Source organism: Pieris napi, chromosome 12 (assembly GCF_905475465.1).
Source record: "Pieris napi chromosome 12, ilPieNapi1.2, whole genome shotgun sequence".
Lineage (NCBI taxonomy): Eukaryota > Metazoa > Arthropoda > Insecta > Lepidoptera > Pieridae > Pieris > Pieris napi.
This window is the reverse complement of record NC_062245.1, coordinates 493,983-508,947: the sequence shown is the minus strand read 5'-3', so window position 1 is coordinate 508,947 and position 14,965 is coordinate 493,983. Positions and strand designations below refer to the sequence as shown.

The following is a 14,965-nucleotide window of genomic DNA, read 5'->3' as shown; positions in this document are numbered from 1 at the left end:
CACCTTTGCAAAGTGCTACCAAAATTTTCTCCCATTGTTTTGTTAAATAAGCTTTTCTGTCGTGTTTGTCAAATGCAGTATTAATAATTCCATTAGCGTCAAAAAATTAGAAAAAGTTATTTAATTAGTGGGAAAATCAAGCTGAATTAGTAGAACAAAATGAATAAAATACAATATATATTTACATTAATTAGTATCCAACGACATCTGTTGGATAGTTATCACATTGCTATAAATACCGCTTGGCGCTTGCCTATTTCAACAACAATTTTTAGTTTTCGTAAAGAAAAACCAAAGGGTAGGTGACGTTACTGAGCAATTTAAAAAATTAAATAATTTTTACCGACTTCTTATATTATACAAACTTATATTAACCAATTCACAAAGTTTAAATAAAATTGTCTTTTTATCGGTATGATTATTTACAATCATATTAAATTGTTAAAGGTATTCTTAAGTTCTTTAACGGAAATACCTGAGAGCAATTAATTACATAACTCGAGTTCAAAATCAAAATAACTTTATGTTTAACAGTTGGTGTAACTCGTAATTTAGATTATTGGTTACATTTTCGTCTATAGAATTATTGATTACTAGCTGGCCTGGCGAACATCGTACCGCCTAACAGTCGATTATTTATCGTTTTTAAACACTTATTCTGCTATTGGGGACACCGGTCTAGCTAGTAAGATAAAAAAAAGAAAGTTGATAAGACAACAAATACATTATGTCAAAAAATAAAAATTTACCTTCCCGGAACCCCTCCACTAACACTTGAACTTTATGATATGGTATTAAAGTTCAAATTGACTTTTAAGTATTATTACGAATATTTTGTATGGGAATATAGAAAAGTGTTGTTTTTAGACTTTTTCACTCAATTTTTTTAATTTTTCTCTCCGTAAGAACCATCCTCGTACTTCAAGGAATATTGTGAAAAAAGAATTGGCCAAATTTGTCCAGGCGTTGTTGAGTTATGCGCTTACCAACACATTTTGCGATTCATTTTTATATTTTAGATAAGAATCCTTTGGATAAACTAGACTCCACTTAGCAAGGACAAGATGTCATAATAAAATTAAAATTTCCCATCAACAGTATTCGAAAACCATTGAAAATTATAATAAAAATAAAAGCCTTTTGGTCATACGTCTCTTCTAAGAGGAAATCCAAAGGTTGACAAGCATTACTCTAGGAAATGTTCTTAAAAGTTAACAATTGTCGCAACCCAGTTGACGTTTGCATTGTCTTTATTGACAATTCCTCTTCCATATACTCGTATAATGATTATTTTTGCAATAATCCCATCATAACTTCCCCGTATGAAGAATATATATTATCATCTCCGAATACATTTAGTCATTTCAAATTAATCAGGGATAGCAGCTTTAAAACAGCTTAATCCACCATGACCAATCTTTGTTGATGAAGTTTGTCTAGAAACTGATGTTATTTATATGAACTTTAGCAAGACGATCGACAAAGTTGAAAATTAACTGCTTGTTAACAAGATTTGGAAGTTCCGTAAAATGTAAAGGTGGTTTTCAAGTAATCCTAGCGAAAGATATTTTGCTTTGTTTGGCGTACCTCAGGGCTTGTACGTGGGACCTCTGTTATTTATTTAATTCGTAAATAAATTTGCCAAATGGTTTTACAGCTCTACGAATTATTTGCTGATGAATTCAAGATTTATGAAACAATTAAAGGTACCAGCGACACTAACCTCGTGCAGGAAGATCTTACTCGCATATTTTTATGGAGCAATGATAATAAACTACCACTAAATTCTAATAAATACAAAATCATACACCTTTAAAGAAAGCGTATATAAGCAAAAATTAATTCTTCTCACTTAATTCATCATTATCTGGGAGAGGTAACCGCGATGCGGCATTTAGGAGTCATCATTGACACCAAGTGTTTAGCATAAAATGTTTTCTATTTGCACGTTGAAAATTGGAACATAGAAGATATTGATAGAAGATGAATATAACTTTGACCATAACCAAAACGAGTCAGTAAAAAACTATACATCTTTTTCTATTAGCAGTCCAGACAGAAACAATTTAATCTCCTTTATTGATACCATAGACTAAAATACTTCATAAAAAACTGACGAGCATCGAAGGTGTGTGTTCCATTTGTTTAGGCATCAGCATCACTTGAGAGCACAACGGACTTTAGGTTTCCGGGGCGGCCTATACCGTGCAAAATCTGAGCGCATAGAGACGCAAGGCCGAAGCTGTTGACCCGCTAATTCAAGGTTCTTCTGGAGCGACTCGGTCGGGGTCCGTGGAATGGCTTAATGTGGCGTATTAAGCTGAAGCCTGTCAGCCTTTAATTGGGTCTGCACCTAATTAAGTGTACTTACCAAGTAAGTACGTAAGTTAAGGTGTTGCCTAATCTTTTTTATAATAAGCTAGCGGACCCGACAGGCATTGTCCTGCATGATACGTACAACGGACCTATTGTGCGTCTGCACGATAGTTCAAGCGATTAGGATATTAAACAAAGTATGAAAGTACCTACTGCAGTGCCATCTGATGGGATGATTTGTGGATCTAAACCATCTAGGACGCCACCCAAATGCCTCCAAAAATTTATTAAAATCGGTTCAACCGTTTAAGAGGAGTTCAGTGACATACACCCGTACAGTAGAATTATATATAGATATAAAGATAAAATATTGTGGTCATATTTAACAGTAGATATATTTATGTAATAGTATAGACTTATAGACTCTTGGGCCGTGGAGTTCAAGCACTGCCACAGGGACAAAACTTAAACTTGTTTTTATTTATTTAATTTTTATTCATTAATTTTTAATTTAGTAGTTTAAGAAAATTGTAAATACTGTACCGTGTGTTGGAATTAAACAATTATTATTAAATTTAATTATTATTAAGTTAATTATGTATGTAACATAATATGCGTAGCTCGATGATGGCTCTCTGAAAACACCTAAAGAATAGGTCACAGGTTGACACTTTTGTAAATAATTTTTACGCTTTGTATTTGCCCATAGTTTCGTGTAGCGCTGGTACTACGAAGACAACAAAAATTAGGTTTAAGATCGAATCGGTGGACTGAAAAGTTCGTAGGCTGACACATAGATGGCGCTTCTCGTATTAAATGAATATGATTTTAGTTAGCCCCAGCTTCAAAATACACGTATATATTTGAAAACTGTCGTACTATTAGTTTGTGAGATTTATAGTGAATTTTTTTTCTATGTTAGCCTTCCAACTTTTCAGCCCATAAGCTTTAAAATTGCCTCAATTATGTTTTTTAGTTTATAGTTGGGAGTTAAAATAATGGGTTGATAAATAAAACACATATACTTTCTTCCTGTTTATTATTTATAACATCTCATCTAAATTTTATTATTACCTACACTATTGTAGCTATATAACTAAAAAAAATAAACATTCCTCGTTTTCAGAACAATTCTGTGAGCTTACAATGTGAATACATGGTTTGTTATTTGGTTGAAGGAAATTCAGAATAGTCTAGTGGAATTCAGGACAAGGCAACCGGAGCTACAGCCCGGGTGCCTCCACAAAAGAATAATATTATAAATTCCTACTAGTAAACAACTATACTTTAGATATATTTTTATATCTTTGTTAAATAATAAAAGCATCTACTTGGTTTCCCGATAAAGTATTGATTGAAAAACTCGACTGAAGAAAATTGTTCACTTTATTTGGAAAATAATTTGTTGCTTCCACTCCTTTCTTGCCCCGAGGCCTCCAGACCTCTATATCCGGTCCTGCTGGAATTTCTTATTAGTCAGGCAAAAATCAGGATGGTTTTACAAATCCAAAGTATTTAACGCGTCATAATCCTGTTTAAAATTATATTTATTTCTAAAAGCTGACAACTCGGCACACCGATAGGTACATTGGTACAAGAAAAGTAAAATACAATATTTAACGTGAACGAAAAAATTACATTAAAAAAGAACCGACTTCAAAGTGTTCCCTAGCGCTCGATAAACAATAAACTACAAGGAGGGACCTTATCAGAATGCCAAATCGTAAAATGACTGCTTCACGACTGATTTGAGCGCGACCGCCGCTGCGAAAACCGCTGTGTGAGTTCGAAAAGTGAGTTACAGAATCGCAGGGCTGACCTAAAAGGTTGTAGCGCCATTAGTATAAATACTGAAATATATTTAAACAATCAGGCTTATAACGTTAATAAATGTATGTACTATAAATATCGAAATGTAAACATAGAATTAACAGTATAGTAGACCGAGGCGAATCGGATCACTTTTTCTTTGAGGTTGAGTAAATCATACTAAAGTGCTATATAATGTTATTTTTATTGATAAAATCGTAAGAAGTAACAAATACCTATGAAATAAATATTTGAAAACTTAAATCATACATATATTCTCTTAATTAGCTATTAAAAACTAAAAAAAGGAAAATATCCGATTCGCCCCAACTCTCGGGGTGAATCGGATCGTGCACAAAATTTTAAGGTATAGTGTTAAATAACTTTGGAATCAGTAAAAATATATAATAATAAGATCAATTTTAATTATTGGTACATAATTCACATATATATTATGGTCCTTTTTTTCTGTTAGCTCGTGAACGGTACTGAAAAACTCTTAGCAGCTTTACGCAAGGTCAACTCTTTGTTCTGGACTTAATTTACAGCCTCTTTCATTTTTTCTTGACACCATTCTCCGGTGGTCATGAAATAAATATGAATCAATAACCTCAAACATTTAATAAATCAGTTTAAAAGTATCATCCAATTCGCCCCTAAGGATATGATCCGATTAGCCCCATAATTAAGACTTTTGAAATAAATATGTTAGACGTTAACCTCTAAGATTATACTTAAAAGCGAATTGGTTCTTCAATATTAACACCTTGCTTAGCAATATAAACCAAAGTAGTTAAATTTTAAGATAAATCCGTCATATGACACAAAGAAAACGTAAGTACGTAACCTTAGATGAGCGCCAAATTGCGACACACACAAAAAACCGAGTGGCTGACGAGCGGCATTGCCACTGATCCACAACCGCGATCGAAATACTGCTTATGTCGGGAGGTGCTCAGTAAATGGAGAGACACAAAACGCCGGTTGAGTGCGTTCTATGTGAATGTGATATTTGAATTATCAATACATTTCTAATTTTGATCCGATTCGCCTCGGTCTACCTATTTGATTTAATTATACAGAATCATAATAAAATTATTTTCCAAGAAACCAAAACATCCAAACTCTCTTATTTATAAAAGAAAATCTATTTTAATAACTAAAGCGCTCGTGTATTCTCATCAAATTGTATTTACGCTATGACGAAAAAAATCATGCAAATGGAGACAAAACATTTTATACCGGAGATAAATGTGAAAAACCTCGATTAGCCAGCAGATGCGACGCAAATGATAATGGATAGGCCATTCACTCCGAAGGGATCCCAATCATATTCCCAAGCTGACTTGACTGGAACCCGCAAGAAAAGTGGAAACATGGCCGTCCCAGGCAAACCTGACGTACAGTTGCAGATGAGGCACAGAGAGCCGAAAAGACTTGGAGCGAGGTGAAGTACGAGGCTCAAGACCGTACACAATGGAAACTCACCGTGGACACCCTCTGCCCCATATAGGGGTTATAGGACATAAAGTAAGACTTAAAATGGGGTTTTATAACATTAATATGGGGCTATATATGTATTTCTAAACTTTTGAGTATCCTTGGGCGTCAATGTAACATCGTCTTGTGATGCTGAAAAAAAATCTGCAGTAGCTCTATATATTGTGGATGTTTATAATAATTATAACCGATGGCAGGCCATGCGTCATACTCGTGAACGGGTGCTACTTGTGGTGACTGGTGGTGATGTTAGTTATTTCGACTATGTGTATGCGTGTTGTTCCCACGAGAATGTAAGTGCGTGCTCCTATTTCACCATGCCTCCTGCTGATAGACCACAAATCTTTGTTTATAATAAAATTTATTATAATTAATTAACAATTAATTACTTATTTCATGTGGAACATGGTACCTATAATGGACAAGCTCCTTACAAACATTGTGTAAAACAAAAAACTTGACGATTAAAAAGAGTGGCGGAGAGTTTATTGCTCAGTTTAAGCCAGTTTCCTCACGATGTTTTTCTTAACCGTTCGTTCTTATATAAAATGTGCACACAGAAAGGAAGTCCATTGGTGCACATCCGAGATCGAACCTACGACGAGGGATGAGAGTCGAACGCTGATGCCACTAGGCCAACACTGCTCAAATTGTCAATATACCTTTCTATATATTACATTGAATAATTATCGTACCACACGTACATTAACTTCGCACAAAAATCGACGGCGTGTGTGGCCGTCGCTTGGTTTTATGGTCTCAACAACTAAATTACCTTTTTTTTGCTATGTCAACGACAATGTTACGTCATTATAGTTCAACAGTTATCACTTTGAGATTTCATTTGTATAAATATATGTAGATTAATTAGTAAACTGACGCGTAGCAAATTAGAATTTTATAAGTTCAACTAACCGCAAGTTCTTATTTCGCAGTTTCTAATAGAAATAATGATGAGTTGTAGAGCCACAATTTTTTTTCAAATAATCACTTAAATATTAGTTTTTTATTCTTAGTTGGCAACTAATATGACACGTAGGTAACATAATGTACACTTATGAACGTCAATAAAGGAATAATAATAAGCCAGTTCTCAAATCAGGGGCGTAGAACAGACGAGAACAACTGGCAATGAACTCTCCGCCACTCTTTTGCCGCCGCCACACTTAACATAGGCCTGGATCTACAAAATCAGCATTAGCAGCAGCAGCATACATTCCCCCCCTGTTACACTTTGGGTTAAGTACTCCTCTACCGTATCATTAACTCTGAATATAGTTGTTAATCTATTAGTTACCCAATAACCAGGGCTTCTTCATAATTAGGCTGATCGTAGAATAAACTCATGATTAGAATAGCTATTTTATTTGTATTCTAATTTTGTTACACAAGATACAATCGTATCTTAATAATAAATCAATCAAAACAAATTAGTTGAAATACAATGTGTGTGTAAATTTTATCAATTAGGCGTGAGTTAAATAATTGTAGAATTGCAAGATTAAACCCATATTAAGTGTACGGTTCCTGGTTCACTCAGGAATAATTCTAATTAATTTAATGTGAAATTAATGCTGTGTTAATGCTGAAGAGACCGCCTATGACTATACTCTTGGGGCGTAACGACACTATAGGTAATCACCACGCTTATAAAACTAAGAAAGCAAAATGTACAGCCTTGGCTCGTACACGCTGAATAAAACCGCTTATAAACAAAGACTTAGAATCATGTATATAGTCAAACCTGAGTGAGTATGTGAAAACTCTTTAAGCGAGAAAACTCTATAAATGAGAGTATTTACCCGTCATTTTGCCCTCCTAAAACCTCCCTTAATGAGATACATGAAACCTATATAAGCAACACTTTATTTATCTGTAAAAGCTTTGCCACTAAATTAGGAATTCAAAGCTTTTCAGCTAGTAACGGCAGGTTAGAGGGTTTTATAGATTTCTATATGAGATACAGAAACTTCTGTAAGCTAGAAACTCGACCTATCTAAAATAAAATAAGATTGCGGTCCCTTCAGCTCTCACTCATCCAGGTCTTACTGAATCAATAGGAAAATTGGACACAATAGTCGAACCATACCTGCAGGTTTTTATTATTTTTGGAACAGGGGGCAAATGGGTAGGAAGCTCACCTCACCAAGCTCAGTTAAGTGATATGAATGTGGACATGCCCATGGACATTCACAATGCCAGAGGGCTCACGAGTGAAGGTCCCTAAGTCGAATTGGTTCAGAAATATCTACTTCTAATTAATAATAAGTAATTTTCTCTAGTCTTCTATTAATACGGGAGATGGGAAATCTGGTTTAGGTGGAAGGGAACCACTCAGTTACAGATAATTCAGACCAAAATTACAAAAATCTGTGATGTAATTAACGAAGTATGTACCTATATGTTATATTATGTTTCCTAATCATATTGTAATATTTCTAAAAACACTAATTTGCTAAGAAAGAGAAAGAGATACATAGATATTTATGAATAATATAAATGTATTAATGGCGTTAAGAATCTCTTACCATGTACTTAGTTTGGTAGAAGACTTCTGAGTTGAACCTGAGTCGTAGTCGAAAAATTGTACAACAACATAAGTACAACAGCTACTTGGCTAATCGGTTATTTGCCAACAATTAAAAACGAGAAATGGGACGGACTCGTTCTCCACTATCTAAATGGTATAGAACTCAACAGTATATCTAGAAGAGTATAATATATAAGTAGATAGGTATATAATGGACGAAAAACTATTAACTTCTTCAGGTACCAATGAATAGGCGCCTTCTAGGCCTACGTATGTAATAAATTCGCGTTTAAATTCGTGCAAGCAGTTTTATCAGTAGTCACGGAAATCAGAGACAGTGTTATCTAGATCTGAATGTCTCTTTATCACTTATCTGACTAACACAGTAAATGTAGAGTCATGAGTTACATTTCTTCTCCTTCTTTTAGTGCTTCCCCGTTACTGGAGGTGTACAATTTATAAAATAGTAACACATTTATATTCTATATACTTATATGTCTTAAACATTTTCAGAGGTCAGAGCTTTCAAGAGACATCAGGAGATAGGTATCTACCTATAGTAGGTATTACTTAGCTACAGCGACAATTCAAACGATTAAATTTGTTAGGTTAGGTTACAACATACGTAATTATTCAATAAACATCTTGTATCACATATAGATATGGTGGAAAAAGACACTAAACTTATAGATAACGATAAGAACACTGTGTTTTTACAATAGAATCACGGCCTAACATTCTGTTATCACAATGGTGGCGGCCTAGATGGGTTAATTGGCTACATAAGCCATAATTTCCATGGTGGTCAAAGTTAAAGTTAGCAAACGGCGGTAATGAGCGCGCGGGGCGTCGCGGGCGCCAGACGCGCGGCCGCGGGCCGACTGGCGTCTCGGCAGCGGGCGGCGGGCGGGGCCGACCAATGAGCGCGTCGGGCGGAGCGCAGGGCGGGGCCGGCGCGGAGCGGGACGGGCTCGGCGGGCGCGGCGGGCTCCGACGCCACTCTCGCCCCGAGAGCCACTAGAGGCTGAGCCGTCGAGTGGCGTCGAGTGTCGATCGGATGTCCGCGGAGGGCGGCGGCTATTCGCCGTGTCCGGCGGAGGCGCTGCCGGAGCTGAGCGCCGCCGAGCTGGCGATGAGCCTATCGCCCAAGTCGGCGCTGCTGCAGCAGAACCTGTCGCAGTTGCAGCTGCAGCATTCGACCCCTTTCTCGGTGACGGACATCCTGTCGCCCATCGAAGAGTACCGCAAACTGGAGCTGGCCAACAACCCGCCGTCGCCGTACAGGTGCGTGCATCGATCTGGCGGGGGACCCTCCCGATTTTTCGAGTGGCCGAAGGTCTCGAGGGCACTCGAGCGCGCCTAGTCGAAGGATATAGTTCGGTGACGTTTGTTTGTGCAGGTATGTTGTGATCGGTCAAGTGACGTGATCGTGTGAGGTCAACGATGTGTCGGTACCTATATGGGCTCGCGTTTCTCGACGAATGCCACTCGAGGATGTAAACAATATTAGCGGTGTAGATGCAGTAGCGGAGGACCGATCCTGCCCCTTAATGAACTGCGCCACCTTAATGCTAACAAATGAGTTTTATGTACGTATCTACGAAATTACCAATTGCTAACGGTTGCGGTGCAAATCATAAATAGTTTTTCCAATTTTATTCTTCGCTTTACTACGTCTGGCGTAGCGGATTTTTTTATTTATTTTGAGAGCTTCGGGTTAAATTCGCGCGTTGCTCTAGCAATTTAAAATTGGGCTAGTATTTTAATGTTGACAAATGATGAACATTACTGCAGTGTATTACCAATTTTATTATTATTTCTTTATGAACGGCTTAATTAGATGAAAGTTTTGTTTATTTAATTAATTAAATATGCATCGTTAATTCAAGTGTAGTTTTATTGTAGGGAACAGATTGTAAGCGGGGACATTTAATTTACTTTAACAATATAATTTTTACGTTTATCTTCCTAAACCTAATTATATGAAACTAATTTAATAAATTGGGTGCTAGTGCATTTATTAATCGAATTTCTATTTAATACTACTGCAGAGAAAACTCTGTTTTCTCGATTAATGTTTTATTACAATATTAATTTCAAACCGAAATAGGTAATTTATTATTATTTGTTTAGGAAAACAACTTGTAAATTTTATTTAATACGCTTTGATTTAGGTACGTATTTTAAAACTCCGCGCTCAATTTATTACTTTCTATAAAAATTAAAAAGTTTTAGCAATCTTTAATATAAATTGTAGTATATTATTATGTTAGTAAATACAGCTAATATGTTAATATATCACTCATTAGCAGGCTATGAATAGACACATATTTATTAAAGCTTGCTTATATGTAGTAGAAGTGCCCAAAGTATTTAAGTTATGTTGCGTGTATTTGAAAACACAAAACATAATTTAACTTTTTTCATACATACAAAAAATATTTGTTTACATGCCTACAATGTCTTTCTTGCTTCGTCCAATCTCTAACATTCACTACATCCTACTAATATTCTGATAGGTATATCTTCTATCTAACACGTAACAACTGTATAGATTTTACAAGTGAAGTTCGAGAACATAAAAATAATATATAATCTTTGCCGTTCCTATGAATTGTTTAGTGCTTCGGCATTCGCTGTTTAGATTATTGACAATAACTTTTTAGGACCTAAGTTAACGAATATTTAAATAATTAGCTAAGTATGAAAAACAATTAAGTCATTGGTTCGATCCTGTGCACCAACGGACTTTCTTTCTATGTGCGCATTTAACGATCGCTCGAACGGTGAAGGAAAACATCGTGAGAAAACCGGCTTGCCTTGGACCCAAAAAGTCGGTGTGTGTCGGGCACAGGAGGCTGATCACCTACTTGCCTATTAGATTGACAAATACAAACCTTGAAAGGTTGTAGCGCCACTGATTTATTTATTTTTGTAAAACAATATCTTTAAATCATATTTAATTTTAAATTAAAATTGAGTTAGTCTGTGTGATTGTTTTTATGTTCAGGTCAAATCTAGTTCTTACTTCGATTCCATATTCTTAAAACGTACCAAGCCAAGTGACCAACGTCAAACATTGCCTACTTTATTATTCTTGTGACCATTCGTGTACTGTATTTTGCATTTTAAATGTCGTGAAGTGCGCACGAGTGGGCAAACAAACTAAGTGACAGACTCACGCCTGACTATTTGGCAAATGACTATTTACATCTTGGCAAATAGAGAAAAAAATTAAATTTGTATATTTTCAACATAGCTGTACATAATTTGTTTTAAAACGAATTCTCTCGACGAACGACTCGTAACAAAATTAACACCAGATTTCGAATCATAGTAAAATTAATAACATCTACGGATTTTTAACGTTTTATTTATGTTTTTTTTTAACATTCTGCTAAAAAAGCGGCACAGCCGTACTCACCTTTTCTCGAAGCAGTTGATGTTTAAATTTTTACACTATCCACAATTTAAATAACATTATACTGTTCTTGCTACATGACTAAGTATCCATTGGTAAATACAAAACATAACATTGTGACACGCCGTTACCTAAACAATTTTCCCGTTTCCCGCTTAATTTATCTTGTCAAAATCTAATTTGTCAATTTGACACCCCATATAACCATGGAGGTTTTAATAGATAGAGTTTAGAGTTGTTTGAATTGATGGGTTGGGTTGGGGTAGCTTCTAACGGGAGATTAAATTGTGTAAATAGAGATTAGGCAGATAATCCGGGGTTTTGTTCCGTGACGTGTTGGCGCCGTGACTTCGGGTGGCATTTTGTGTTAAATCGGAAAGTTAACGGCTATTTTAAATGAATGAACATTAGTTTTGTGTATGTTTTATTTAAAACTTCAAATAGGATTACGTCCGCGTGATATTTAATACCTATATATTCACCATACCTGCACAAATTAATAGATAATAGTTAATTTATTGTAATCTGACACCTTTGTCAAGATTTTATAGAATTGTTGAAAACGATTTTTTTTATGACAACCATTTAAATCCTTCCTTCTACAGGTTAACTGATGGTTTTTGTATATATAAAGTTATCTTTGTTCTGGTATTGGTACCACAGCTAAGCCCATGGGCTAAGGACATTATAATAAATTATTTATTTACAAAATCCTTACACCGTGATATAGTAAAGGTCAAAATCTAACCACCCCTCCCTTTTCAGGTCCAATTCGTCGGGGAGCAGTATAAACTCTCCTCTCGGGCCGGGGGCCTCTTGTGGGATGGCGGCCAATCCCTACGGTGTGCCGTTATACGGCGGTGCCCCTGTCCAGGGTTACGGATGTGCCCCAGCTGACCTGCCCCATTATGGAGATATGCGTGGAGCCAGTTGGTACCCCGCCTCGAATGACCCCAGGTTTGCCAGTGAGTCGGTATTTTGTTTCTTAGATTTATGTACTTAATTAACAGGTTCTGAAAGATGGATTGGATGACAGTATACATTTGCTAGCCGGATATGTTTAATCTGTCTAATCTATTTATTTATTTATTAAAGTTCACCACATTGTATACAATGCTATATATCTACAGTATATGTAACAAACTATCTTGTCCAAATTAAACGGCAGTTATGGTAAACATAAGTGTTAGGTACGAATAGCTAGCAATCGGCGGATTAGTACCTATCAGATAGGCCCTTAACAATGCTTTAATTATTGATCAGGCCACTACCGAATGTGTCAAGCTCTGGAAAAGTAGTGATTATTCTGTTATATTAGCGAAGAATTCGAATTATATATTATGACAAATTCTAACGTAGTTAACGCTGCTAATACTATCGTATCGTCAGATACATAATGTAACATAAAATTCTCGTTTCGCCAGCAACAGGGAGCAATTTAAATTCATCATAATTTAATTACATAACGCAACAATGAAAATTAATTTGATTAATTTTCGCTCGCCACCCCGCTTGTCCACTAAGATGGCGGCGCGTCAATAAATGCGCGCGCACGGCTGCGGCCTACGGTACCCCTCACACGTAACCCGCGCCACGCTAACCTAATGAGACACCTTTGAACTACAATAAACAGTTTTTGGCAAAACATTTATTTCACAAGAGTAAAAGTTGAAATAACATAATCACTTTCGCGGATATCTCAAGTATACCTACTCAAGCATATCATTATTATTATGATGTGTAAATTCTGGAATAAATTACGATAAATGGCCTCCAAAGTTCTGTTTCTATTCTCATCAATTCAGTGGTTAGAAATAATAATAATAAATCGTTTATTTAAAAAGAAAGTACATTGAAATTCATTAATTATGATAAAAGCGGCACAAATTTAAATAAGCAAGCAAATTAATTTAATTAATGTGGAACATAAAATCATATAGGAATTACGTTTAAAATCGATATAATTTTACGAACAAATATTATGTAATTCGTTCTGAATTATTTACGCTACAATATTGTTTCCTTAATAAGTTTTCTTTTTAGATAAGTTAGATGATTAGTTTTTTGTTCCTCGCGCATGTCGTCAATACTTGGATCTAGGATCTCCTCATGATGTTTTCCTTCATCATGTATGCAGCAGTCTTGGCTTAGTGGCTCTAAGGAGCGATTCTTATCACTGAGGTCGTAGGTTCAATCCCCAGCTGCGCACCAATAGACTATCTATGCGCATTTAACATTCGCTCAAACGGTGAAGTAAAACATCGTAAGGAAACCGGCTTGTCTTAGACCCAAAAAGTCTACGTGTATCAGGCACAGGAGGCTGATACTTGCCTGTTAGATTGACAAATGATCATGAAACAGATACAGAAATCTGAGGCGCAGATCTAAAAAGGTTGGTAGCGCCACAGGTTTATTTTAACTTAATACTTAGGCGAGTACAATCTAACTGTTTGAACAGCAATGACGCACTTTAAAAACATAAATGTCTCAAATTGCGGCTTACCGTCGCCAAGCAAACACCATTAAGTATTTAAAAAATAATGAGTACGTGCTCGGCTACCAGTGCGGTGTCTTAGTAACCTTAGATTATCCAACAGACACGGTAACTTGTGTAACTCTGAAGCAGAATAACTCCGTCATAATTTTCTATCAATCATATTTCTAAGCAAAGCCGAAATTTGATAACATGAATCATTAATACGTAGATAGACATCTCTGATGAGAAAACTCAGAGAATGGATCTCATTATTAAATGGTATACTAAACCTACAATTTTAGTCTGAAATATAAATAAACGAAATATAAATAACGGAAACTCCAAAGAAGTGAAGTCCATTTAATATAATACTAATTACTTTATCAATTATCATGTGTTTTATATATAGTAATTATATAATTCTTAACTTATTCATGTAACTAAACATAACAATCAAATATACAGAAGAAAGACTCTTATATTTGAGCCGTTTAGTTTAGTCTATTTATTACCATCAATCATAGAGTCGAAGTCAAACATTTTGTTATAGAAATCGAAGCGTTTAATATCTACGCTTGCAATTTTTTAAGCCTTTAATTATTACATTTTATTATACATAATAATAAAAACTATATATAAAGAAGTTTTGTTTATGTTTAGTATTCATATAGGTAATGTAAAAATCGGGATTGTCTATTCTTGCTATTGAGCTGAAATCATCATACATTTTCTCCTTTTTCAAAGAAATATCAGTCCGGTTTCACTGTTCAACTAGTCTTCTTCTGTTAAATTGTTTTGAAAAGAAAAGAGAACCTTAGTTATAACAGTGCAATTCGATTGATTTCTTTTTTTATAAATGAGGTGGTCTTCATAATTCCAATAATTTACAAATAGTAACGTGTAGAAAATACTT

General features: G+C 35.4%; 1 protein-coding gene across 1 annotated transcript in view; it reads left to right on the top strand.

Annotated features, from left to right (window-relative positions):
* The first annotated feature begins 9,172 nt into the window (after nt 1-9,172).
* Nucleotides 9,173-14,965, top strand: part of LOC125054787 (thyroid transcription factor 1-like) — a 32,760-nt gene continuing 26,967 nt past the window's right edge. Inside the window, exons 1-2 of the mRNA XM_047656884.1 lie at nt 9,173-9,439; nt 12,342-12,541. Of these exons, the coding sequence (XP_047512840.1) occupies nt 9,213-9,439; nt 12,342-12,541 (427 nt within the window). The 5' untranslated portion in view covers nt 9,173-9,212. The remainder of the gene's footprint in view (nt 9,440-12,341; nt 12,542-14,965) is intronic.